The sequence below is a fragment of the Propithecus coquereli genome, unplaced genomic scaffold, assembly GCF_000956105.1.
Source record: "Propithecus coquereli isolate 6110/MARCELLA unplaced genomic scaffold, Pcoq_1.0 Scaffold441, whole genome shotgun sequence".
Taxonomy (NCBI): domain Eukaryota; kingdom Metazoa; phylum Chordata; class Mammalia; order Primates; family Indriidae; genus Propithecus; species Propithecus coquereli.
This window is the reverse complement of record NW_012150186.1, coordinates 2351135-2377719: the sequence shown is the minus strand read 5'-3', so window position 1 is coordinate 2377719 and position 26585 is coordinate 2351135. Positions and strand designations below refer to the sequence as shown.

At 36.0% G+C, this 26585-nt stretch overlaps 1 protein-coding gene across 1 annotated transcript in view; it reads left to right on the top strand.

Annotated features, from left to right (window-relative positions):
- Window positions 1-26585, top strand: part of SUGCT (succinyl-CoA:glutarate-CoA transferase) — a 317029-nt gene that overhangs the window by 37640 nt on the left and 252804 nt on the right. Inside the window, exon 7 of the mRNA XM_012654527.1 lies at window positions 24505-24596. Within this exon, the coding sequence (XP_012509981.1) occupies window positions 24505-24596 (92 nt within the window). The remainder of the gene's footprint in view (window positions 1-24504; window positions 24597-26585) is intronic.

The following is a 26585-nucleotide window of genomic DNA, read 5'->3' as shown; positions in this document are numbered from 1 at the left end:
GAAGCGGAGTATGCACATTAGAGGGCAGTGTTTAAAAAGCTATTATTCACTAGGAATATTTGAGAAAACAGCAGTTTCTTGTATATTGCTGGGTAGGGACATTCTCTAAAGGAAATATATGAGAATTTTTTGAGTGGCTGCTCTAGTCCTCTCTATACTTTCAGAAATACAATGGTATTTTTCCTAACAATTTAATTTTAAGTTGTATTTTCTTTCCTTTTTGTCTTCTGAGCATGTTATTAATTATAAAAATTTAGCAATAAGAATATTCTCACTACATTTAAAAATATTTCTTTTCTTCTTATTATTAATTTCATTGCTCTTTATTTCTGGAAGGCTAAACATTACATTATTTTATTAACTAGACTAAATTTGTAGTGGGAACATTGTGTATGTCCTTTAATGAAGTTTCTTGATTTTTTTTTTAAGGAAAGGTGTTTGAAAAATGCCTTTTTGATTTTTATAAAATTTCTCAGGGACATTTTCTAAATCTCTATCCTCATATGGACAGAGTATGGGATTCCACTTGGGATAGGGCCTCTTGAGGGACCTCAGGACTCAATTCAGAGAGAATATTCCGTAGTGTTAGACCCATTCTTTAGTTCTAAATACAAAAAGCCTGAGAGCTCTACTTATGAAACAAACAAAGACCATATGTTAGAATAAAGGGAGAAGGATAGCTGAGACAGCTTTGAGGAAGAACATGGTAGGCAGATTTGCCCTGTTAGATATAAAGTCTTACTTTGCAATAATGATAATTAAGACAGTGGTATTTACACAAGGATATAGAAATAAATCAATGTAGCAAAACAGAGAGAGCAGAAATATAGATCTCTATATATTTCTTGCACATAGATGGAAATGTGATTTTTTTTTAGGGTTTCTGCTACAAATCATTAAAGGATGGATTATGTAGAAAACTATGGTGGAACAATTGGTTATCCTTATGAAGAAAGATAAAATTTATCTTCTAGTTTATTCTATACACTAAAATAATGTTCCAGATAAATTTAAACCATAAATATAAAAAGTAATACTTTATAACTTTTAGAAAACAATATAGGAAAGTATCTTTATAACCTTAGAGTAGGGAAGAATTTTGTAGGCACCACACAAAAGGTACAGACTACAAAGGAAAAGATTGATACACTTGACTACTTATTAAAACTAAAAGCTTTTGTACATTGAAAGGTACTGTAAAAAAGCAAGAAAAAAAGTCATATACTCTTGAAAGATAACTGACAAAGGATTACTATCCAGACTATATAACAAAATTATTCAAATCAAACGGAAAAAAGCAAAACAACTTAACAGAAGAATGGGCAAGCTCCAAACAAGGAAACCTGAATCTCCGGTAAATGAGTTAGTCAGTCTCAGTAGTCTTTGGACAAATGCAAATTGAAACAAAAATAATCCATTTCACACCAGTGCAACTGACAGACATTTAAAAGTCTGACAATACCAAGTGTGAGTGAAGCATGGGAGCCCTGAACATTGCTGGTGGGACTGTAAATTGTTATGCTCACGTCGGAAGGCCATTTGGCAAGACCTTATAAAGTCGTACAAGAATCTACCCTATGGTCTACAGTTTTACTTCTAGGTATGTGCCTATAGAAATGAGAAGTTTCCTGAACTTTCCAAAGTTCAGAAATGAAAGTGAAAACACAAGTTACAAAAGATGATACTAGGTACAGAATACCCTTTATATAGAGTAAAAATCATATAAAGTACTATATATAGTTTTAGTAATGTACTCATATGTGGTTAAAATACGAAGACATACATGGTAATGAAAAATACTAAATTCAAGAGAATGATTACCCCTTAGGAGTGGGGAGGGAGGGCTGTGGGACAGGGAAGGGATACCCATAGGACATCAACTATATTTGCAAAAGAAGCTGACTCGACTGGTACGTATTTGTTATTCTGTATTTTATGATTGAAATAACAATAAAAAAAGATTCATAAATGTCCAAATAATTCCCTTCCTTCTTTCCTTTTGTCCCCTCCTCACCCCCAAACAAATATTTGTTGAGCTTCTATATATTCCTGTCTGTGTTCAGGGCAAACAATGCAGAAATTGTTCCTGCCTTAAGGAGCTTGTTGGTGTTGGTGTTTCAGAGAGTAGCTATAAAGAAAAAATTTTTTTTGATTACTAAAAGCCCTCATAGTGTTTTAGAGTCAGTAGCAGAGAATGGTGAGCCCAAATGGGTAAGGCAAATCATCTAGCAACTTCATTCTACATTCATAGCATGGCAACAGGAATACGAAACAAAACACTGCTGCAGTTGGATTCTTAGGGCATGAGTTAGCCTGTGTGTGTATATATGTATATTCTTGTTTTCTGTGTATTCACCACATAACTGCATTTTTAAAAAAGAAAGAATAATTAGAAGTCTGCCTACACTGCAAATCCATAGAAATTTTGAAGGGGAGAAAAGAAATAAAGACTAGAGAGATAGAAAAGAAAGAAGAAAGGAAGGCATGAGGAAAGGAAGAAGAGAAGGAAGGGAAGAAAGAAGAGAGTCAGAATTAAGTCAAATGGAATAACAATGAGCAAGGTTTCTTTATTTTTGTTTTTTAATTTCTAAAAACAGAAGTTCAGGTTAGTTCACCTGGTGACATTCACATGGCATTAAGCACAATGTCTAGATTGAATAATCAATATAGATATGACAGTTTTTGACATTAAAAGGAACCCTCATAGTCAAAATAATCAAAAACTACTGGTCTAGATTATGAGTTGCCCCTTCTTATATCAGAAAATATTTTTTCCTAGAACTTTAGGATATTGTGGCCATGTGTCCAACTTTATATTCAGTGATCCCTAGTGAAAGTATGGCTTGACGTATATACCATTTCATATTAAACTCATTGTTTAAAAAAATAATGACACCATCTCTGTAGGGGAAGAGAAACTTAGCATATAAATACAAGATTTCAAAACACAGCCCCTGAAGCTAAGGCCTGAGATTGTATTTTGTCTGTGGACATGGACTGATTCCAGAAAGTGACTTTATGCCTTCATTTTATCCCCTAATGGCATAACCTTTTTATCTTTGGATATTTCTTTTTACTCATGCATATATAACAGCTGTGTTATACAAGTCAGACTTGCTGGAATCCAAGCAGACACTTTCTCCTCTCCCACCCACCTCTGCAAACCTGCACTGTTCACTTGTTCTCCTTGCTCAGTGGATGAAATCCCAGGCAAGTCCTATAGATTCTACCCCCAACTCCAGTTATTTCATTTAAAGTAGTAAAAAGTTCAGTCCAATCTAATATCAAAACTTTAGACTCGTGTCAAATTTATGACTCCTTCCTTAACTTGGGTCTATCTTCTTGGAAATTTGAAGAGTATGTTTGTATGTACCTGCGTACATGTGTACATGAGTGTAGGTATGTGTGTGTATTACATGTGCACATGTGTGTGTGCGTGTGTGTTTGTGTATGTGCTTGTTATGTGCATGTGCCTGTGTGTGTGTGTGTGTGTGTGTGTGTGTGTGTGTGTGTGTTGGAAGAACATAATCAGTTTCTTCATGATCCATCTCCTCCCCACCAAGCTGTTTGTGGTTCTTTCGGAGTCAGGCCCTCTCAGGGAAGGTAGTGATGGTGCAAAAAGGCTATAACTTGACTGTTGTAGTTGTAGCCTGCAGTGGATCCTTCTGTTTGCCAGAAGCTCAGTGGGCGGCTCTGCGTCTTATGAGGAGCTCTGTAAGCTCCACAGAGACCTGAGACTGTAGTTCTCCCCGTTCAGTCTCTGGTCATCTGTACAGAGTCTATCTGTTAGGATCACTTTGTCCTATAGGCAGCCCTCATGGTCGGACTTCCTTTTAAGACAAACTCATTCTGCTTTTCCTGATGGTCCACTTGGCTTATGGGGAAAACTTGGTTTTCCTTTTCTTCACCATTGTTGAGAGTGTGATTTATTCCCAACTCTTTAGTTCTGCTGCCTTTAGCTGATGTAGCCATAACCCCTTACCTTTGGTTCTTTTTTAGGCACATGCAAACTCCTTGGGTAATTCCAGATCCCAGATCACAGGCCAAGGTCTCCAGTACTTTTTTTGAAGTCTCCCGCATGTGGCTTAAGTTAAGGGGAAAGCAGCGTGCCCCTCGCTATGACCAGATGAAATGTACAGCACGCTGGCAACTCTTTTCAAGGAGGTTCTTGCTAACAGTCTTGTCTTTCCACCTTTTCTCAAATACCCTCAAATAGATGATAAGCTAATGGCAGCAAAACTGGTTTTAGAGTCCGTTAGCATAATCTGCACTGGTGTTCTGGAACTTAGGACATTCTTTTGGGTTTGAAGCCTCAGCTGAAACTCAGACAAGGAGTCCCTTTTGAACATTCTTTAACTCAAATTGTGCTGCAGAAACATGTTTTTCAGGTAGTAAAGAATAACATTCAGTACAGCAAACCTGAGATAGCTGTCTTCAAAGTTTTTAAGTATGAAAGATAAACTTTAATAAGATAAAAGTGTTTTGGCTAATTTTGTATACATTTTCAACTATTTAAACCCAAGTGAAAGGTTAATTTTTCCACATACATAATTTCAAAATAAATATCTCTTCTCCTTAGCAATACCACTTTAAAGATGATACTGAGTGTTACGGGATATAAGGAACATTATAATAGCTTTCCTTGCTCCTCTTAAAAGAGCTCTGCTGGGTGTAATTATAGATATGCAAGTGAGTACCATCTCATGATACAATTTTATATGTCAATGTATGTGTGACCGACTCCATTTCCCAGATACTTCTATTTTGATTATACTATTGATTGAAAAAAGAGAAATACAAGACTTGAACAGGAGGTTTAGCTGTTTTCTACATGCTTGAAAATTCCAGAGGCAAAGAGATAGCTGGCCCTAGAAATATGGTATAAATTTAGTATAGATTCTTACCCACCAGCATCAGTTGATTTCACCATTGGTCTCTAAATTCTGATATAATAGTTCTCAATTTGAAGAATCTCTTGGAGACCAGGGACCAACAAGAGGAAAAAAATGATAATGTTAGTTGATGTCAAAGCAGTAGTTATTTCAAAACCTTCACAAATTGAATGTTTTATAAACCGTGCCAGATAAACATGCCAAGACTTAGCCACCATCGAAAAATCCTGTCATCAGAACTGAATTGTTTCCCCTTATGGTAATAGGCCTGGAAAATAAGTCCATAAATTTAAAGAAGCAATGCTAGATAAGAAGAAATTTTATACTTAAAAGGGTAAAAAAGTACATGCCAGATAAAGTTTAGATAGCATTTATTTCATGAATGCTAATGATTTTTTCCATTCTTTGAATGTCCTTTCAAGCCAGCATTAGTGCAATACTACAACTTTCAGCCCTTTATTTGAACCATAGTATATTTAAACACAAAGGACAAAAGTATACAGAGTAAATAATAGTCATGAACCCTGGAAGGTCAGAGATGTTGACAGAATACCAGATTGTGGAATCAGTGAAATCTGATTTGCAAACAACATAAAAACCCACAAAATTTTTTTTTTTTTAGATGGCATTTTTTTTTCCACAAAAATTTTTAAGTGAAAAATATTAAAGATAAAAAAATTTGACAAACATACAGTCATCCGCTGGTATCTGTGGGGTATTGGTTCCAGGACTGCCTGTGGATATTCAAGTCCCTGATATACAATGACATAGTATTTGCATATAACTTACGTATATCCTTTCATATACTTTAATCTCTAAGTTACTTATAATACCTAATACAATGACAATGCTATATAAATAGTTGTTACACTCTATTGTTTAGAGAATAAAAACACAAAAATAGTCTGTATATATTTAGTACAGATGGATTTCTTTTCCTGAATATTTTTGATCCATGATTGGTTGAATCCATGGATGTGGAATCCACGGATACAGAGAGCTGACTGTAATTGGTTATAAAAAAAGACTAGTCTAACAAATTACCTGATTAAAAATAGTTAAAGGACTTGCATAGACACTTCTCCAAGGTAGATATACAAATGGCTAATAAGTACATGAAAAGATGCTCAACATCATTAACCATTAGGGAAGTGCAAATCAAAACCACAATGAGATACCACCTCACACCCATTAGGATGGCTACTATCAAAAAACCAGAAAATAACAAATGTTGGCAAGGAACCCCTGTGTACCACTGGTGAGAATATAAAATGGTTCAGTCACTATGGAAAATAGTATGGAGGTTCCTCAAAAAATTAAACATAGAATTACCATATGATCCAACAATTCCATTCCTGGATATATACCTAAAAGAATTGAAAGCAGGGTCTTGAAGAGTGTTTGTGTACCATGTCCATAGTAAGATTATTCACAGTAGCTAAAATGTGGAAGTAACCCAATTATACCATTGATAGGTGAATAAATAAGCAAAATCTGGTATATGCATGCAATGGAATATTATTCAGCCTTAAAAAGGAAAGAAATTCTGACACTTGCAACAATAAGGATGAATCTTGAAGATATTATGGTAAATGAAATAAGCCAGTCATAAAAGAACAAATTCTGTATAATTCTACTTATATGAGGTACCTAGAGTAGTCAAATTCTTAGAGTAGAATGGTGGTTGCCAGAGGTTGATAGGGAAAGGAAAATGGGAAGTTATTGTTTAATAGGTACAAAGTTTCAGTTTTCCAAGATGAAAAAGTTTTGGAGATGGATTGTGATGATGGTTATACAGCAATGTGAATATACTAATGCCACTGCATTGTTCACTTAAAAATGGTCAAAATGGTACATTTTATGTTTATGTATATTTTACCACAATTAAACAAAATAAAAAAAAGGAAAGACTAAACTACAAGGTATACTATGGAAGAAATTCATATTACTATGTCACAACCACTAGAAAATATTGTTTTAATATGTCTTGGATAGTGCTCTACAAATATAAATATTTGAAGACTAGTATTGAATATATAAAATACTCCCTGTTCAAGAATAAATTCTTATGTGTAGAAATTAAAATTTTCTTTATTTCAAGAATTTTATCTCATATGTATTTTAAATCTGATGGGATTAACACAGTGTCGGGCACATAGTTGTTTGCTTAATGCTAAATATCAACCAATATTTCATATTTTTTCTCAAAATTCTATTCCATACACTAATTTTACATCTTTAGATTCTTATTGCTATTTGCCCTATTTTATCATTCTATTGTAAATAATTTATCATTCCCAACATTGCCTAAGAAATACTCAAATGATTGAGGGATGGGAATTTCAGTTAATATTTTCTGAAGAGAAGAATTAATTAATAGGATAAATAGTTACAATCGTGAAAGTTCTGTGAAAATTGCTGATTTTACTTCAAAATAAAAATAGACTATATCATAATTATTTTTATATTTTCAATCTAAGAAATGTATTTTTTTGGTCCCCAGTTTTTCTAGGAAGGCATATTTACCCTGCATAGTCCAGCGAGACATTTCAATCATGTTTTTTGCAATTCTCCAAGGAAAGCCAAATGGTAGCATGGGACGAGTCTTCACCTCAGTTGAATGCACCCAGAGTCTGATTCATTCTCTTATCATCTTCCCATCTTGACTCTTCTACTCTTCTTTCCCCACTATGTCTCAGGCCCTGGCCTCCCACACACCCTCAATTGTGTGTCAAACTCTGTACATGGATGCAGTAGTTACACTAAGCGGTTCTTATAGGTATTCTTGTTCCGTCACCACAATATCCTGTTTACACCTTTTACCTGTTGGTGTCTAGCTGACGGTGCACAGGATCAACTGTCAGCAACAAAGTCTTTAGTCTTTATCTTCAGTGTTTCTATGGATCATTTACTTCTTTGAGTGGAATACAACATGCTTCTGTGCTGTAATCCCTCCACCATTTCAGATGTGATCAGTCATTTGGGCTTGAGTTATTTATTACATATGGAAAGCCATGGGGATTACTGGACATAAGCTTGTTGGTCCATCATTTTGATCACCTTGAGTCCTGAAGTATCTAAGACAACCAAATGTAATGTGGAAAGCTTAGAACAATGGACAAAGTGGCCCAAAAGCGTCTGAGGTGTAGATGGTGGGGAAAAAGAGGGATAAGGTACAGGCAGGATCTCAGATTGTGAGATATCAGAGGGGAGCAGCAATATGTTAAAATACATTTTCCTCTCATGCCCCGACATCTCCCACCACTGCATTCCCGGCATTTTCTAGGATTCCTTGCAGTTCCTCAATTCAGTTATCTAGAGCAGTGGCCAGAAAGGGCCTGTGGACCAAATTTGACCCCTGTCTCCTTTTGAAAATAAAGTTTAATTGGAACACAGCCATGCCCATTTGTTTACATATTGTTTATGGCTATGTTTGTGTTGCAACAGCAGAGTTGAGTGGCTGCAACATAGACCCAAAACCTCATAAAGCCTAAAGTATTTACTCTCTGGAATTTTACAGAAAAAGCTTGCAGGCCCCAGATAGAGAGCATTTGGTATTCCTGGCCCGAAGGCAGGGATGACACCACAGGATAGAGAGAAAAAAGGTATTTTATTTGTTCCATTTTGAGCTTCAAAAGTCTAGGCCCTGAGGATACTTAGGACAGAAAATGCATTATGATGTAGAAATCAGGAATCTGAGTCCTGTGCCCACATTCCCAAGAATGAAAATAATTCTCCACTGTGAAAATGATTACAGAAGTAGTAAGAAATGGAAACAGGAAAAAATTTACATTTAGTTTGGCTATGCAATGTAATGTCTAATATTTACTGAGTGCTTACTATGTATTAAACACTGTGCATAACATTTATTATATATTATTTCATATAAATGATACACAATTGGAATAATTTACATATAGGCAAATTGCATCTAGACAAAATTATGGTATCAATATTAAGTGCTCATATATTATGAAAAATATCATGCAGCATAATTGAAAGCTCTCAGCTGGGGTTTATGAGACTTGCATTATAGTGCCATGTGACCTTGAGGAAGCCATTACACTGGTCTGATTCTAAATGTCCTCATCTCTAAAATAGAAATAACATCTACCCTGCTTACCTCACAGGCTGCTAGTGAGTCTGAGATGTAATTCATAAAAGTTATTTCAAAACTGTAAATTATTCCATAGATATTAGAGATATTGTCATTAAATATGTTTCAGATTGAATTGTATAAATTTTGTATTATATATAATACTAGTCATACCTGGAACTCCTTTTTATGAGACTACATAATGGAGGGCGAAGGCTCAGCAGTGAAATCTGGGTTGAAGTCCAAGTTCTATCCTTATTACTGTATAACTTTGGTCAAGTTATTTAATCTCTCTTAACTTCAGTTTCCTGGTTATAAAGTGGGAACAGTGATGCTGGTGCCTCCCTCTACAATACTATTATGAGGATTAAATAAGAGTGCAAATGGAATCTATAACAGCCATACAATCATGATAGGCGATATTATCCTCAAGCCTTGAGTCTCCTCTCCTTCGCCTGAAATACTCCAGACTTGCACCTGCCATGTACTTGCAGGCCCAGTATGTGTACAATGGCACTTAAACTGAGAGGACACTGCTCTTGAGCAGCCCTTTCTCAGGGCAGGGACGGGAAACTAAATGTGTTAATCCTCCTGTTCTAACGTTTCCCACATTCTCTGCCTCAATGCTCTTTCTATGCTCACTTTCGTTGTATGTTATATTATAGTGCACAGTTATTTTTGCCTTGTAATCTTAGCCAAGATTTAAAAAAAGTAACATGTGAAGGAACTTTTATTAAGTTAAAAAAAGACTAAATTTGTGAAACCTATATTGATAGGATACCTATCCATTAGAGAAATATTTATTGACATGGATACTTTGACAGGTACTTGGAGCATAAAGATGAGTAAGACATGTGGGCAGCCAGCAGCTCCTGGGGCAGGAGGCAGTTCATATGGAGCCAAATAGTTTCAAGTCCATTTAAGGAACGGGCAAAAGTGTCACGGGAACGCAGGTTAGGAACTGACTAACTATGTGGTGGAGTGCTTGGGAAATCTTAGCAGAGGAGACAGTAGTTGGCTTTTGAAATATGATTTTTTTTTTTAAGGTGGAGAATGGAGGGAAAGGGCATTCTAGACAGTGCGATCAGCTAGGCAAGGGAACTGAGGCACAAATGACATGGTGGATTCAAAGAGCAGTGCAGAGTCCTAGGGGTATAAAGTCTTAGGTAGATATGGAAGATGAGGCTTGTAAAGCAAACTGAGGCCACCTGGAACTTATATGCCAGGCTTATAAGATTCAAAGAATGTAAACAGGGAAATGTCATGGTCGAATCCATTTTAGGAAAATAACTAACTGCAGATAGAGAACTTCATTTAACAAGGGAATATCCTGACAGCAGTGGACCTGTTAAAACAGTGTCGAGGATGGACAGCGAATCTAAACAAAGTGGACACAATGGAGATAGAGTGGAGGGGATGGAAGTAAGAAAAGATTTAGAATATGAATTGAGTGATCAAAAGAAAGGAATTGAGATCATTTCAAATTGTCAAGTTTGAACCAATGGAGAAACATCTGGGGATCAGGGAAAAATGGAAAAGGAACATAAGTTCAATATTGGGGGCCACAGGAGGAGAGGATTTCCAGGGGAAGGTAAAGTCATTACAGTCAAACCTGTGCAGAAGACATTTCTGTCTTTGTACTCCCATAGCCCCTTTTATACTATCTTGATTTTTAACACTTAGTGGATTGTATTCATCCATCTAAATAGGCATGCGTGCATCCACCTGTCTATTTATTTATGAGCAAATAAGTGTTGTATTTACTGTGTGCCAAGCTTCGTAATGTAATTATTTGACTTCCCTCTCCTTCAAATGTGAGTCTGAGGTCGTCTTGATAGCAATTCTGTCTTTTTGTCTTTGTGTTCTCAATATTAGCATGAGGTCTATAATATAGTAGTTACTCCACAAATGTTTGTTAATTATTGAGCCAAATGGGACATGAACTAGAAAAAGAAACCGTTAGATTAAACAATTAAGAGGTTATTTTTGACCCTGCAGGAACAATTCCATAGAGTGATGGGAGAAGAAGCCAAATTACAAGGATATTAAAGAGGGAATGGAAGGTGATAAAATAGAGTGAGCAGTCTATTCTTTAAGAATTTTTAGGTTAAAGTAAAGATGAGCATTTGGATGGCAGCTTCCAAGGAAGAAAGAGTTGAGAAAATTTTGATGATACCTATGTTTTCTGGAATGTAGAATCATGTTAATGTCATATAAAATTTTAGAGACTGACTAGTGCAGCATTTAAACTGTCGACAAGTGAAAAAAAGCGTTTTGCTTTGCTGTATAGGAAGGCAAATAACTATGTTGACTGGATGCCCTCTAAATTTGTGCTGTCTACTTTCTGCTAAATTCTTCAGGCTGTTCATCGGTCCTTTCTCATCCCTAGTTAAGTCATCATCAGATTCAAGACAAGTGCTTTTCACATTTTCTCTTCCCGCTTTAAGCACCATTTCTCCAGGATCTCCCCAATTTCATATTTTTCAGCCAATGTCTTTACTATGCCAATTGTAAATTTTAAGTGCCAATTTACATGTGTTTCCTCAATTTCAAGAATTTCTACCTTAACTAGTAATAGCTTTAATTTGTTGAGTCTTACTATGTGATCAAAGCTTTACACGTACCTCATTTAGTCCTCATAAGAATTTGTGCAGGATGCTATTTATCCTTATTTTCTTTTTTTTTAAAGAAATTTTTATTTTTATTTTATTTTATTGTATTTTTTTGAAACAGAGTCTCACTCTGTTGCCCTGAGTAGAGTGCTGTGGCGTCAGCCTAGCTCACAGCAACCTCAAACTCCTGGGCTCAAGCGATCCTCCTGCCTCAGCCTCCCGAGTAGCTGGGACTACAGGCATGTGCCACCATGCCCGGCTAGTTTTTTGTATATATTTTTAGTTGTCTAATTAATTTCTTTCTAATTTTAGTAGAGACAGGGTCTCGCTGTTGCTCAGGCTGGTTTCGAACTTCTGAGCTCAAACAATCCGCCCGCCTCGGCCTCCCAGAGAGCTAGGATTACAGGCGTGAGGCACCGCACCCGACCCTCAAGAGATTTTTTAACTTTCCAGAATTTTAGTTGCCCTCTCCTTGTTAGAGCACATATCTTAACCTTGGCTTTTCAGATTCTTTTGTCCTTTGTGTTTAAAAATACTATGGTTAGATCTCTTGATATTTGTCATGCACTTAGCAAAAAGACAAAAACAAAACAAAAACAAAAATGCAGTTGTCATTTATAATCATATTGGAAATATACAGGTATTATAATCAGAGATCTAATTGTAGAATAAACCAGATATTTACATTACCTATTTTTTAATTTTAAAAGCTGTTATTGCTCTTTTATTAATCATGAAAGTAAAAAATGGTCATTTTGGAAAACTTTGAAAATAGAGGAATATAAAAAAGAAAATAATTATGAGTCATAATGCCACCATCCCGAGGTCACTACTTAAAATTTTGGTGCAATTTCACAATCATTTTTAATTAAAACGTTTTAATCAAATGTTCATAGTTTCAAAAGAAACAGTTCTGTAAAATTTATACAAGTCTTTGGGACCTCTGAAAGGATTGGTTTTGATAAGTGGATTGATATGTGATTCATGTCTGAGATATTTAGAGAGCCAGAGGAGGGCTGTGGTTTGGGAAGCCACTGTAGTCCTGCCAGTATTTCCAAGGGAGTGGGTGAGAAAGAGAAAAACATATGTACTTGTTTTAGATCCTGTCCAAGAGGGCACAAGGAAGCTGGTGGTGTACCGATGATATCTAGGGGTGAGGAGGGACTTACAGGTGACCAGCTGGAAAAGAGATAGATCCTTCATCAGTAGAAAGAGACTCTGGAGGTGAGAGATCCCCACTGATGAGGCGGGGGAAGTCTTGGAAGAACCCATTAAAATGTCCCATGTGACAATAAGCAGGCTTTAAATCCCTGCCAAGCCCAGAGAGAAAATCAGGTCAAAAAATTAGGTCACCATGGTAGTATGCTTAAGTAAAACCTTCACTACTTGCCTATATCTCCTCTCCATCTCCTCCACTCTCTCCACCCTGTTCTCAACCATGGAGGTGTTAGAAACTGTGCTCAGCAAAATGGAGTTGCTCAGATCATGGAGTTGGGTTCTGTCACTAGTGGACACTAATGGTTTTTCTTAAGTGCTACTGATTTTCTTGAAAGTAATATTTGCACGTAGTAGATACTTAGTAGACATTTGTCAAATCAATATTAGTGGAATAAAATGTTGCGACCGACTTACTAGAAATGAAATGAATTTATCATGGTTTTTCTACTTTGGGCTTGCGAACTGTGGCGAGTGTTCTTTTCCTTCCTGAAGTTTTGCTTTAAGGTACTGGACTTAGTGAGCAGCTTTAACTACCTTGCCCTGACCTCATCATAGCTTTAGTTTTGTATCTTACTAAGTGATATTATCATTGGAACCTCAAGGAAAAGTCTAGGAACATTGCAAGGCAGCACAGTACCATATAGTGCTTTAAGGTCGTTGGGCCTTTTCTTCAAATATGTTACCCAGAAGCCTCAAATCAATAAAGGTAGAACTGCTCAGATTAAAGAAGGGCTAGGAGAGGAGAGTCATCGTCCCCTAAAGACTGGTTGAAACACTGGATCTGCCACTTCTGTGTAACTTTGAGCAAGTTAATTCACCTTTCTAAGCTGCAATTTTCTCATCTGCAAATTCTGGGGTTATCGTGAGGATTAAACGAGATAAAGTATGTGAAGTGGTTGGCATATAGAGAGTGTTCCGGAGATGTTACATAGGTCTTCCTCCTCTGCTGCTGCAGCCTCTCCCTCTTCTTCTTCTTCCTGTTGTCTTCCTTTTCGCCCCCTTCTTCCTAAAGGACCGGGGCAAGTTAAATGGTTTTCAGATACATGTTAGAACTCATTACTTACAGAGTGGTTTATCATTCCATGTGTTTGGATATACAAATACTTTTGCCTTATCTTTTCTGCCTCTATCTGTCTATGTATGTATCCATCCATCCATCCATCTATCTGTTTAAGCTATTTACATTTTTTATGAATCATATAAGAATAAAGTACAGACAGGTGGTGCCCCATTAACCATAAATATTTCAGTTTGTATTTCATAAAAACAACTCTGTTATGTAACCACAGTACAATTACCAAAATCAGGAAATTAATATTGAAACAATACTATTATATAATTTACAGACATTATTGGTATTTTTTCAGTTGTCCCAATAATGTCCTTTATAGCAAAAGAAAATAGAAAATCTGCATTGCATTCAATTGTCATGTTTCTTTAGTCTCCTTTAATCTTGGTCTTTCTTTATAGTTCTTGGGTTTTTCTTTGTAGTTCATGACACTGACATTTTTGAAGAGTGCAGGTCAATTATTTAGTAGAATGTCCCTTAACTTGGATTTCTCTGATGTTTCCTCATGAATAGATTCAAGTTAAGCACTTTTGGCAGTCACACCCCAGAAAGCAATGCTGAGTCTTCTCAGTACACATCAGGAGGCACATGCTGTTGATGAGTCCCGTTACTAGCAATTCAACTTTGATCATTGAGTTAAGGTGGTGCCTGCCAGCTTTCTCCACTGGAAAGTTCTATTTTACCCTTTGTAGTTAAAGGGCATCTTGTGGGGGTTGGGGGATATACTTTGAGACTATGTAAATATTCTGGTACTTCTCAAACTTTCATCTACCAGTTTATTATACATCGATGATTCTTTGGTGAGTTTACTATTGTTATAATATAGACAAATAGTGACTTTCTAATTCCACCATTCCTTCTACATTTGTTAATTGGTTTCTACTACAAGGAAGAGCTTTCCCTTCTCCCTTATTTGTTTATATCAATGGGAACTCTTGTAGCCATATCTATTCAATCAGTTGTAATCCTTAATTATCATTATTTATTTTGATGCTCAAATTATCCCCCAATTGGCTAGTGAGGACCCCTTTGAGAAGAATCTTTATGCTTTTCCTCTGTCCCTATTATTCTTTGAATACTTTCTTAATTTTTGGCATAAGAGTGTTTCAGGTTCATCCTGCTTTTTTTTTTTTTTCTTGCCCTCGTCCTGAAATCAACTATTTCTCCAAGGAGCCCTGGTTCTGTTGAGTGGAGAATGATATTTAAAAACCAAGATCTGAGCACTAGATGTGCTTATAACTGCTAACTTTTTAAACCTCCCATTAGTTATTCTATAATGATTATTTTCACCTGGGCAATTACATGATATACATGCCATTACATGCTGTTTCTCCTGATTTCATGTTATTTTTCTCCTCTGGAATTTGGAGTCACTTTGTGTATTTGCTTATTTAGGAAGCATTGCTTACCCTGAAGTCTGCACTTTTGAAAACACTTTAATTGCTCTCACTTTAGGCAGTTCAAAGGTTACTGGATTTTATTTAATATCTTCCTTACTTGGGTTACTTTAATTCTTTTGTTTCATTTATCTCTATTAAGTAAAGATGTAGACTGTACTTAATTGAGTATTTTCCTCTTGGCAGTAGAACAAGGCTAAAGGTGATTCTTGTTAATTTGTTACTCATTGTTATCCATTTATCTGGATTTGATTTGAGATGATGTTTAGTCTTGGTTTGTAAAGAGGTCTGTACTGAACATTTTTGTGTTCTTTGCCTAAAACGTCCTTTCACAGGCTGACGTAGTGCTGCTATTTAGAGTGTGGGAATTCAGCTATAGGGAATTGGTTTTATGTGAGAGTCTGGCTGGGTTTTTATTTTCTTTTCTACTCAAAGAGTATTTTTTATACTTCTGTCATTTAAAAATTGATTGTGCTCCTGAAAATGAAAAGTATTTAACAATGGTAATTCTCTTCATTCTTTAATGATTTTATGATGCATCTGTCAGAATGTGAGCTGCATTCATCTTGTAGAAAATGTTGACCCTTGGGATATAGATCTAATTGCTGAGTTGCCTTAGAATAGATTTCATGAAAATATATTTGAATTCTTAATTTGAAGACAAATTTTGCAATTTATTTTCATTATATCAGTGCAGTTTATAATAGTTTTTTCCCTCCCTACTTGCGTAAGTCTTCTAGGATTTAGGATTATCCGTGCCTGCATGTTTATGTATATGTGTGTGTTTGTATTTGATTGTGAGTATAGTTAAAGGCACTTCAGGCAGGATGCATTAGCATGGTCATCAAAGGCTTTACAATTGTAGACTCTATTTGGATGATGATAGTTTTGAAGACTTTTATTTCTTTTCCATAAAAAACTCAGTGTGTATTGTAGGCAACATAGTATCTTCATACCCAATTACTCCTAACTCCTGTTAATACTCTGAAAACATTTATTTTGATAGTTTATGTGAAGAATATCATAGGCATGCACTGAATAGTATAAAATACAAAAATATGTACCAGTCAGGTGAAAAGTGTTTATTAAGATCCTACTGTGCCTAGTGTTATGCTGTCCAGTTGGGGAAAATGAAACATATGCATATGACACAATTGTCAAACAGAAAGTACTTTTGTGTATTAGCATTACCAAGTTGGATATGGTGAAACAAACTGGTAATTGTGATAAAGACAGATATCAGTACAAACGTTTTTTTTCTGACTAGAAACATAAGTTTATTAGTATTATATTCCAGATGTTTTAGGTGCTGTGTAATTAATCAACCAATTTTGCTGCCTCTCTGTGATAGAGATTGAAGGGGTCTAATGTCAAAGGTTATTGAAGTAGCAAACTACATTAATCACATTTTTACTCTTTGAACAATATATGAATTGATGCTCAGAGAAATATTTTGTAAAATATCTCTCACAGTAATGAGTGTCACAGTAAGTAGCTGTGTGACTTTGGATAAGGCACTTAGTCTTTCAAAACCTCATTTTTCTCAAACTAGGACAATAAAATTTACCTCATGGAGTTTTTGTGAGACTTAAATGAGATAACAGATACAAAGTTCCAACACAGTTCCTGGACCATAGCAAGTGCTCTGTATATATTAATTACTATTATTATCAAATTACCTTTGTTAGTTGACCTTATGGAGTCCTTGGGTCAAGTGTTATTTCAGATTGGCTAGCAGATACGCATGGTATGCAGGAAGGTCTGTTGCTGTATTGAAATTCGCAGGAATCTCATTGGAATCCTGCTGAGGTTGGTTTTGTAATCTTGCATATAGAAAGGTGCAGATCTTGCAGGTTAGACATACTATATCTGTACCCTGAGAGAAAGATGAAAGAAGCAAACAAACAAAATGAGGTACCACTGTGATAATCTAAATTGTTATGCATATGGCAGAAGGACAAACTATTAAATAGACAGTATGATTGTGGGAGAACTTCTTTCAAAGTAACAGGAAAATTTTTCACAATGTCAGTAGAAAAAGTTGAGTGAAAAGCTGTAAGATTGTGAAACTTTGGGGCATTTGCTGAATATGTCTCATTTAGTTCTCACAGTGGAAGAAGGAGGAACAATAAGGGATATGTCTACAAAACAAAAAACCAAAAATACTTATCATAGAACTGGCTCTCGAATTTGTTTTGGGATTAATCCTATAAAGTAGAAAGTGGCTAAGAAGAATCTTCAGAATAAATTCTAGCTATTCCTGCTCAGATGGAGAATTAGAGTGGGAAACTGAAAACTTGAACATTAATTCCAGTTTTGTTACTCATTGGCTTTATGACTTTGGACAAGTCACTAAACCTCTCCGGGCCTCAGTTTTTTCATCTGTAAAGGAAGAATTTTTGCTCCAGACTCATTCAGCTCTGATATTCCTTTGTATACTGTTAGTCATTCAAAATGAAATTTGCGTATCATTTTAAAATTTATTATCATTTTTTAACATTGTATTGTGGAAAATTTAAAGTTACCTAAAAGTGGAGAGAATAGTATAATGGTGTAGATTACCCAGCTCAATTATGATCAATTCATGGTCAATCTTATTTTGTCTACAGTGCCACCTATTCTTCCTCCCCCTTCATTATTTTTTTATTTTTTAAATTACCATTTTATTTTATTAAAATTTTTTATTGATATATAATAGTTGTATACCCCCTGTTTATTTAAAAGCAAATCTCAGACTTTGTATCATTTCATTTCTAAATATTTCAGAACATATCTAATAGAAAAGGACCATTCATTGCAGTTGATTGTTATGTATCTTAAGTCTTTTTAAATTTATACTTCCTGCTCATTCTTTTTATCTTGTAAATTATTTGTTTAAAAAAACCAGTTCATTTGTCCTGTTGAATTATTTGATTTTGCTAAATTCCGATGTTTATTTTTTGGTGGTGTTCTTTATAAATTGATAGATCTATAAGCTTGTTCAGATTTTGGTTTGATTTTTTTTGTCAAGAATACATCATAGGCCAGGCGCGGTGGCTCACGCCTATAATCCTAGCTCTTTGGGAGGCCGAGGTGGGCGGATTGTTTGAGCTCAGGAGTTAGAAACCAGCCTGAGCAAGAGCGAGACCCCATCTCTACTAAAAATAGAAAGAAATTAATTGGACAACTATATAGAAAAAATTAGCCGGGCATGGTGGCGCATGCCTGTAGTCCCAGCTACTTGGGAGGCTGAGGCAGGAGGATTGCTTGAGCCCAGGAGTTTGAGGTTGCTGTGAGCTAGGCTGACGCCACGGCACTCTAGCCTGGGCAACACAGTGAGACTCTGTCTCAAAAAAATAAAAAAGAATACATCATAGAAGGTGATATGCATTTCCACTAGGAGGCATAAAATGGCTGGATGTTACTTTCTTTATGATGTTGACGGGCATTGTTGATGATTGCCTAGACTATTAATTTATTAGGAATTACAAAATAATGCTATTTGTTCCATTGTTCCTTCTTTATGTATTGGTTGGAAAACTTCTATAAAGGGAGACTTTCTCTCATCAACTATTTGATTACCTTGAGGTATAGTTCATCTGGTAAAGGCAGGATAGATACAAATTCTTTCCTTTTATTTACTGATTGTCATAATATTAATAATGAATTTTCCCCTAGTATCCTCCAATCCTGTTTTTTTTTTTGAAATTTTATTATGAACCTACAAAATTTAAATAACGTATTTGATTTATTTCGATTCATTGCAGTTACTATCCTTATTGACACTCAACTTCTTACCTTAGGCCAGTGGGGACCTTTTCAAGTTGGCTTCTGCATCCTTTTACATGACCAATAGTCTTTCATAGCTTCCTTAATTTCTGGTATAACAAAATTTTCCAGGAGCACATGGTACATTTCCTACCCCATCCTGGAATCAGCCATTTCTCCGAGGACTCTTAATTTATTAATTAGTGGGAAGTGATATTTAGGCACCACTGTCTGATAGTAGGAATGCTCACTGCTACTGGGTTAGTCTTTGCTTCTAGGCCTTTTTAGTGGAAGATAAGACAATGAATATTCAAAAAATAATATGCATCATGAGTTTATAATTTATCATTTTAATTCAGAAACATCCTATACACTAGAAAATGAGCAAAGAAAGAAACAAAGTCCAGATATTTATATACTAGGAATTACATTATCCATTGTAAAACATTTTACTGCATTTTGTCCTCCTTTAAGGTAAATGGTCTATTGGAGTTTCTACAGCTGCAGGAATAGTAATATTAGCTATCTAGATAATAGTCATGGTACTAGTTTTAAACATACTCCTGTTTTGTTTTTGAATTCATCGCCAGGAAAGGTCTTAGTCCTCTTTGAAATCTGCTTTTTTCTTGTCCCTGATAACCCATCATTGAAAGTCTATATCTTGAAGAGTACCATGTTTACCAGACAGATAGTGGAGATGGGATCACAAGTAAAATGGCACGTGCAGAGGCCCAGAGGCATTACAGAGTCTTCCATTTTTGAAGAACAGCTATTCTAAGTATGAGTTGTTTTGGAGGAGTGGCAGGACATATAAGATGTATGAAGTGGATGTGCTAGGTCACAAGCAATTCCATATGCCATGCCAAGGAGCTATTATATTTATACTGAGGAATTTAATAATAATTTATTTTCTCTTTCTTTCTTTCCCTCCCTCCCTCCCTTCTTCCTTTCCTTCCTTCCTTCCTATCTTCCTTCCTAGATGGGATCTCACTCTGTTGCCTAGGTTGGAGTGCAGTGCTGTGATCACAGCTTACTGTAATCTCAAACTCCTGGGCTCAAGTGATCCTCCCACCTCAGCTTCCTGAGTAGCCAGGATGACAGGTGTGTACCAACAGGCTCAGCTAATTTTGTAGAGATGGGGTTTCACTGTGTTGCCCAGGCTGGTCTTGAACTCTGGGCCTCAAGCTATCTAAAGTGCTGGGATTACAGGTGTGAACCACCGTTCCTGGCCTTAATAAGAATTCTAATAGGGAAATGACTTGGTTAGGATTACATATTCAAAAGGCCTTTGTAGCCATGTGAAGAATAAACTGAGGCAGGGGAAGCTATTGCAGGACATATGAGGCTAAATTGTAGATGGACCTGCGAGTTATTGGCAGGTCAGATAATCAGGAATTAGCGATCAATTGATTATGGGCAGGAAGTGAAAGAAAAGAATCCAGGCTGACTCTTAGTTTCTGGATTGTGCAGATATGCGGGTGATGTTACAGTCAGTGAAAGAGTGAACGCAGAAGGAGCAGTCTGGGTTGGTAGCATGTGAATGTGACTGAAGTGAGGTGATAAGTTCTGTTTAGGGCAGTGTCAGCTTGCAGTACCTTTGACTTTTTGGTGGAGATGTCCACACACACACAAACATACACAAACATCTTCATATTTAAGGACCTAGACTTGGGTTCAAATCCTAGCTCTGCTACTTCCTATCTGTGTGACCTTGGGCAGGTGGCTTAATGTTTCTAAGTCGCAGTTTTTATAGTTGTAAAAAGGTGATAGTACTTAACTCATAGGGTTGCTGTGTGAATTAAATGATCTAATTGACAAAAGTCTAACACAGTGCCTAATGCACACTAACTTGTTATTCTAGATATGGGGGTTGCCAGTATCTTGTTTGGTGCCGTGGAATGGATGAGATTCATTAGAAAGATGAGAATGAGAAGAGAGGGGTCCAAATATGAACTACTGGGGACTGTCAACAGTTGAACTTCAGAAGTATCTCAGAGAACAGACACCTAGGTCACAGGCCTCATGGTGCTTACGTTCTAGAGGAGAGACAGATAGTCATCGAACAGTTAAAGCTATCATCTAGTGATAAGTGCTTTAGAGAGGATGAGAACAGGATAAAATGCTAGAGAGTTCCTAGGAGTCTATTTTAGATTGGATGGTAGGGAAGGCCTCTTTGAGGAGGATACAGGTAAGATGACATAATCAGTAATAGCCAGCCATGTGAAGATTGGACAGAAGGACATTCTTTGTAGTGCAAAAGCCCCAGGATGGGAATAAGCAGTGGGTGTATCTGGAGAACAGTAAGAAGGCCAGTGGGACTAAAGATAGGGCAATGGGAAAATTGATGAGTTGAGACCAGAGAGTATGTAGTGACCAAGCCACATTGGGCCTGCTAAGCCAGGGTAAGGAGTTTGTATTTATTCTAGGCAGCTTGGAAAGCCCCTAGAAAGCTTTAGGTAGGAAAGTAGTGTATTCTGATTTACATTTTAAAGAGATCACTGTGATCACAAGAGCCAAGAATGAGGTAGAAAGACTAGAAACAGGAGGTTAATGAAACAGTCTAGATGAGAGATGCTTTATTTTGATTTCTCTTTCCCTTTTATTATTAGGCGCTTAGTTGCTTGGAAGCCTCAAAGCTGTCCTTGAACTGATCCCCGTCAGAAGAGTTGTCTTGATAATTGAGATGCTCCAGGTGTGGAGCAGTGATTACCTACTGAGTGTCCTTAGCCTGTTCTTAACCCAGGGGTGCCTGCATTCTAAGACTATGACCTTTTGTTCAATTACTTTCTTCTGGGAAGAGTTCATAGCTTCTCTCCAGGTTGTCAGAGGGATCTGTGACCTCCAAAAGGGTAACCATGGATAGAGTAATGAGCCCTATGAGAGGTGTCACAGGAATTAGAGAAAGCAAGAGTGCCAGTGGTATCTCCTACTTTCTAAGACCTCATACTTAAGGAGAGAAGGAAAACATGAAGTTAGACACAATTAAGAAAAATGAATGAAACCAGGGGCAGTCAGGCCTGATCATATGGCACTTGGGGCAAATATTAAAACATAAGAAATCTTTTCTCTTCAGTTTCCTCCCTCCACATTTTAACTGTAAGTCTGGAAATGCAAGTTTTGCTCATACTTAATGTTCATTAAAGCCACAAGATGGCGAGGTTGCTCCTTAGAACGAATGTGAGTTAAGTGGAAGATGGAGGAGAGCGGAGGTTGTTCCTCTCTGGTTTTCTGTAACTTCCTTAATTTTCCTTGTCACTTTACTTGAATATGAAACAGAACCAACATGTTTAACTTTTTCCTCTTTAATTTAGATTTTGATCATAGTTGTTTTTGGAATTGTAAAGCTAAAAATAAAATTAAAAAGAACTAGCTAGATCCCATGCTTACTATTTTTCAGCTCTTCATTAAATTATTAATAATTTCATTCTGCACATTGCCAACAGAGTAATCTTAGCAAAATACCATTTTGATGTCTATTCCCTGTTTTAAAACTTTGTTTACTTATCATCATAAAAAGTTGTTGATAGTACTGGTAGTGTTCAAATATTTAAGGTAAGTGTAAGGTGTGAAAAGGTGGAATAATTTTTGACATACTATATATATTTATAAAATTATTATTGTCAGATTCTTTTCTATAATAAACAAATGCAAGTTTTCAAGTATTAATACAAAAATTTTCAATTTTTATGAGTTATTAAACTATATAATTTCAATGCTTAGAGTATTCTCGTCATTTAGGAATACCTCAGGGCAGTTTTCTTTTTGTTATTCTCAATATTTTGTGGAAAAGGTAAGCTAATACATTATTAGTATGTTGATTAATGCATACTTAGTAACTACATAAATTTAGTTTTAAAAGTATATGCTGTCTTATCAAATTAAATCCTCCTAAGAAATCTATGAGATAAATGTGAATAATGCCATTTTACAGATGAAGACATTGAGGCTCAGGGGGATTAAATGAATTGTCAAAGACTTAATACTTGGCTGATGGGCTTATTATATATTCTATCTATTTTTATTTGTTTGAAATTTTCCATGATAAAACATAAGGAGGGACATGTTTTGACACCTTTTCTGCCATCAATAGTGATAAATATCACTTAATCTTGAACTCTTTAAATTTCTTAATAGTAAGTGATAGTTTTATCTGTGGATTGTGTTTTACATACTTTTATTTCTGACAAAGACCACTTCTGGTGGCAAGTGCATCTGGGTAGTTTAATTGGTGATTATCACTTACTTCTTTAGTTTCTTTATTCATTTACTTTTTATAGATAATTTGTTTTTGAAAAAAATTATTATTTTAATATAACGAGTATTCATTCATTTCTTCAATAAATGTTACTGAACACTCTTCTGGATGCTAGGGATACAACAGTGAATCAAATAGAAAAAGTTTATGGAGCACACACTTTAGTAGGGAGGAGATAAAATAAATCAATAAACAACTATGTTATATATCTGCAGTCATAAGGGCTATGAAGACAAATATAACTGGGTATGGGGGATTAAAAGTGAGAAGTGAGAGTGCTTTTTTATAAAATGATGTCAGGGAAGATCTCTCTGGTAAGGAGACATTTGAATGGAGATTTGGAAGATTCAGGGAACCCAGATGTATAGATATATGGATTGAAATGGAGGGAGAGCCTTCCAGATGGCTGGATCTTTCCTTTCCTTTGTTTTCCTGATCTTTCTAAAGCAGGGTACTCAGGGAATGACAACAAATAGCTGGTGGTATGGAAGGCTCTTCATTTGGCCACTCTCAGGTTGATACACAGGATTTGAAGACACAGCTCCTGATATAACCTTTATAATTCAACAATAAGCAGCAGGGAAAGCAGGAGAGAACATTTCTTGTGTTCTCTTTATTCTTGCTTGCTGAAGGCCAAAAAAAAAAAAAAAGAAAGGAAGAAATAGAACCCAACGAAACATTGTTTTGCTTTACTCAGTGTATTGTTGGGTACAGAGTGAGGGTAGCAAATGCCTGTGGGGGTCTGGGAAGTAAGTTAAATGAAGGGGTCAGGCTAAGGGGAGTGAGGAATGGTGGAGACTGTGGCAAGTCAGAGAACGTATGCTCCGTGTAAAAGGGAGAGTTGATTCTTTGTTGCCATGCAAGAATGTGGGTCTAGTTTTGGATAATTTTCTGATTATTTTAAGAAAATCCAGAAATTTGCATTTTGTGTGATATCTCCTGATTTTTAAATGTTGGCAACTAAATACAATCATTTCGAAACACTCTGTAGGCCAAACAAAGCACTCATGCAGGTGAAATCTGGCCTGCAAATCAACAGTTTTTGACTTTCCAGGAGTAGAACACCATGGTTAATTCTTACTTCCTTCTTGAAGGGACAGTATAGCTCCAATAGTATCAAAATACTGCAAGATTTCTGGCTACAAGTGGTTTTCACACACTACAGTGGTTTTAGCACACCCTGAGTGGTGCTGAATATGTCTATTCCTGTTGTTTTAGGGTATGGTCAGACAGGTCCGATGTCGCAGCGAGCTGGTTATGATGCTGTTGCCTCTGCGGTTTCTGGTCTGATGCACATCACAGGACCTGAGGTAGGTGTCCTTCTTTAGAGTATTCATAATTTTTTCTGTTACATATTCCAAAGAGATTTTATTTTTCACTAACCCATAGGATTAAACTTGAGTTAATTTTAGAAAGAAACCAGGAAAAGTAAATGACATATTAAAATAAAACAGAAGTGTTCATTACAAATGTACTCGAGGTTAAACATCAGTTTGGCCCCATGGAAAGAGCAATATTTTTAGCAAGAAGAAATAGATCAGGGGCGAACATATTTTTCATATTTATTGTATTATTCAAGCTTACTATAGGCACCTTCATGTGATTTAGAAATATTCCTTTTTTGAAATAAAATGGCTGACTAGACTAGTCCTCAGATGTCCATTTCTACCAGAGTACCTTGATTTGCCACATATATGTAGCAGAATGTGTTTTTTCTTCGGAACATTGTAAGTAGTTATGCATTTGAAAATTTGTCATTTAAAGCCTCAGGTATAGTTGTGTGTGATTTGTCATATGAATTAGATTCTGGCAGTGAAAAAATTATTTGATTTTATAATAATCCATCTCCATTGAAGGTGGGTTGGGAAGTTCCTAAAAAGTATGTATAGATGGCCAGAATGTGGTTGGTTAAATAAAAAAAATTGACTCTTGGGGAAAACAATATAAATGGCATTAAATAAAGTTAAATAAAATGTGAAAGCCTAGTAAATAAAAATACTAAAAGACATCCATTTCAAAATAAACTGAATTGGTAGGCTTAAAAATTTTGTTCCAGTAGGTGTTCCCTGAATTGCTTTCTTTAGTTAATTCTTCAGGAAATATTGCCGCTGTGTTGGGATAAACTGAGACAGAGTGACCTCAGGTCTTCTCTTTTGCAGTCTTTTTTATATTAGTTTCAAAGCAGCTGTTGGAGTTTTATGTTTTGAAATATAAGGTCTTTTATATTTTTATCCTATGTTGTTTTATTTTCAGAAGTCTTAGAAAAAAATGTTTGTTGCCGTTCCTTCACATATTCAAGGGTACTGTTTTTCTTTCTATCCATTGAGAGAATGGAACATGAACATATCCCATAGACTGTCATAAGGCCAAGCCATTGTTATTGTGAGTACTGTCATTTAAGGCCACTGTACTCATTGGGAATATGTGAAAAGATATGGGATTTTTGAATGTGTATATTCAAATGCTAAAATGAATTAAATTAAAACCAGTGAGGGTGGCAGATTACTGTAGTTCCTTTAGTACCCTGTGCTACATTCTGACAGGCCTAACCACACAGCATGTGCTCAACCTTATAATTTATGTCAATAACTGTCTTAATCTTTTGTGTTACCCTACTTGAATGATTTTCGTTCTAGCTAAACAAATAAAAACAGCATTTATTGAGTGCTTACTATGTGCCAAACATTGCTTTATATACTTTACATGTATTAAATTAAGTAGACTTAACTCCTATATACTGTATCTCTTTCACATGGACACCTCTCACCCCCTAATTAAGTCACGCACCAATCCATTGAATAGTTTTTGCACGTATTTCCTACTGCATGATAGGAACTGTGGTAGGCACTGGAGATTATGCAGGCAATAGGACAGGGACGGTCCTTGCCCTCCTGAGGCTATCAAATGGGGGAAAAAATCATTAACAGAAAATATTCATTACATACAAATAAGAACTTGGAAGAAGAGTACAGGGCACACTTTTCTATAGCTAAAGCTATTAACATATATAACGGTGTGCCTCAGACCATTATTATACTTCTAAAGATCTTCACAAAATGTGGTTTGACAGTAAAGGACAAAAGCAGATGTAAGAGAACAGGCCATGCTGGGAGTCCCCCTTTAAGAAAGTTGTTTTTATTTATCTTACCAACAGTATATTATAGTTCCCTAAGCCTCTCAGCAGAGTTTGCACAGGAGGGATGACTTCCAAAAGCTCTGGCTGATATTTTTCCCTAGCCAATGAACACACACTATTGCCAATTATATCGATTGCATATGGACTTTATCTAACTGCCCAG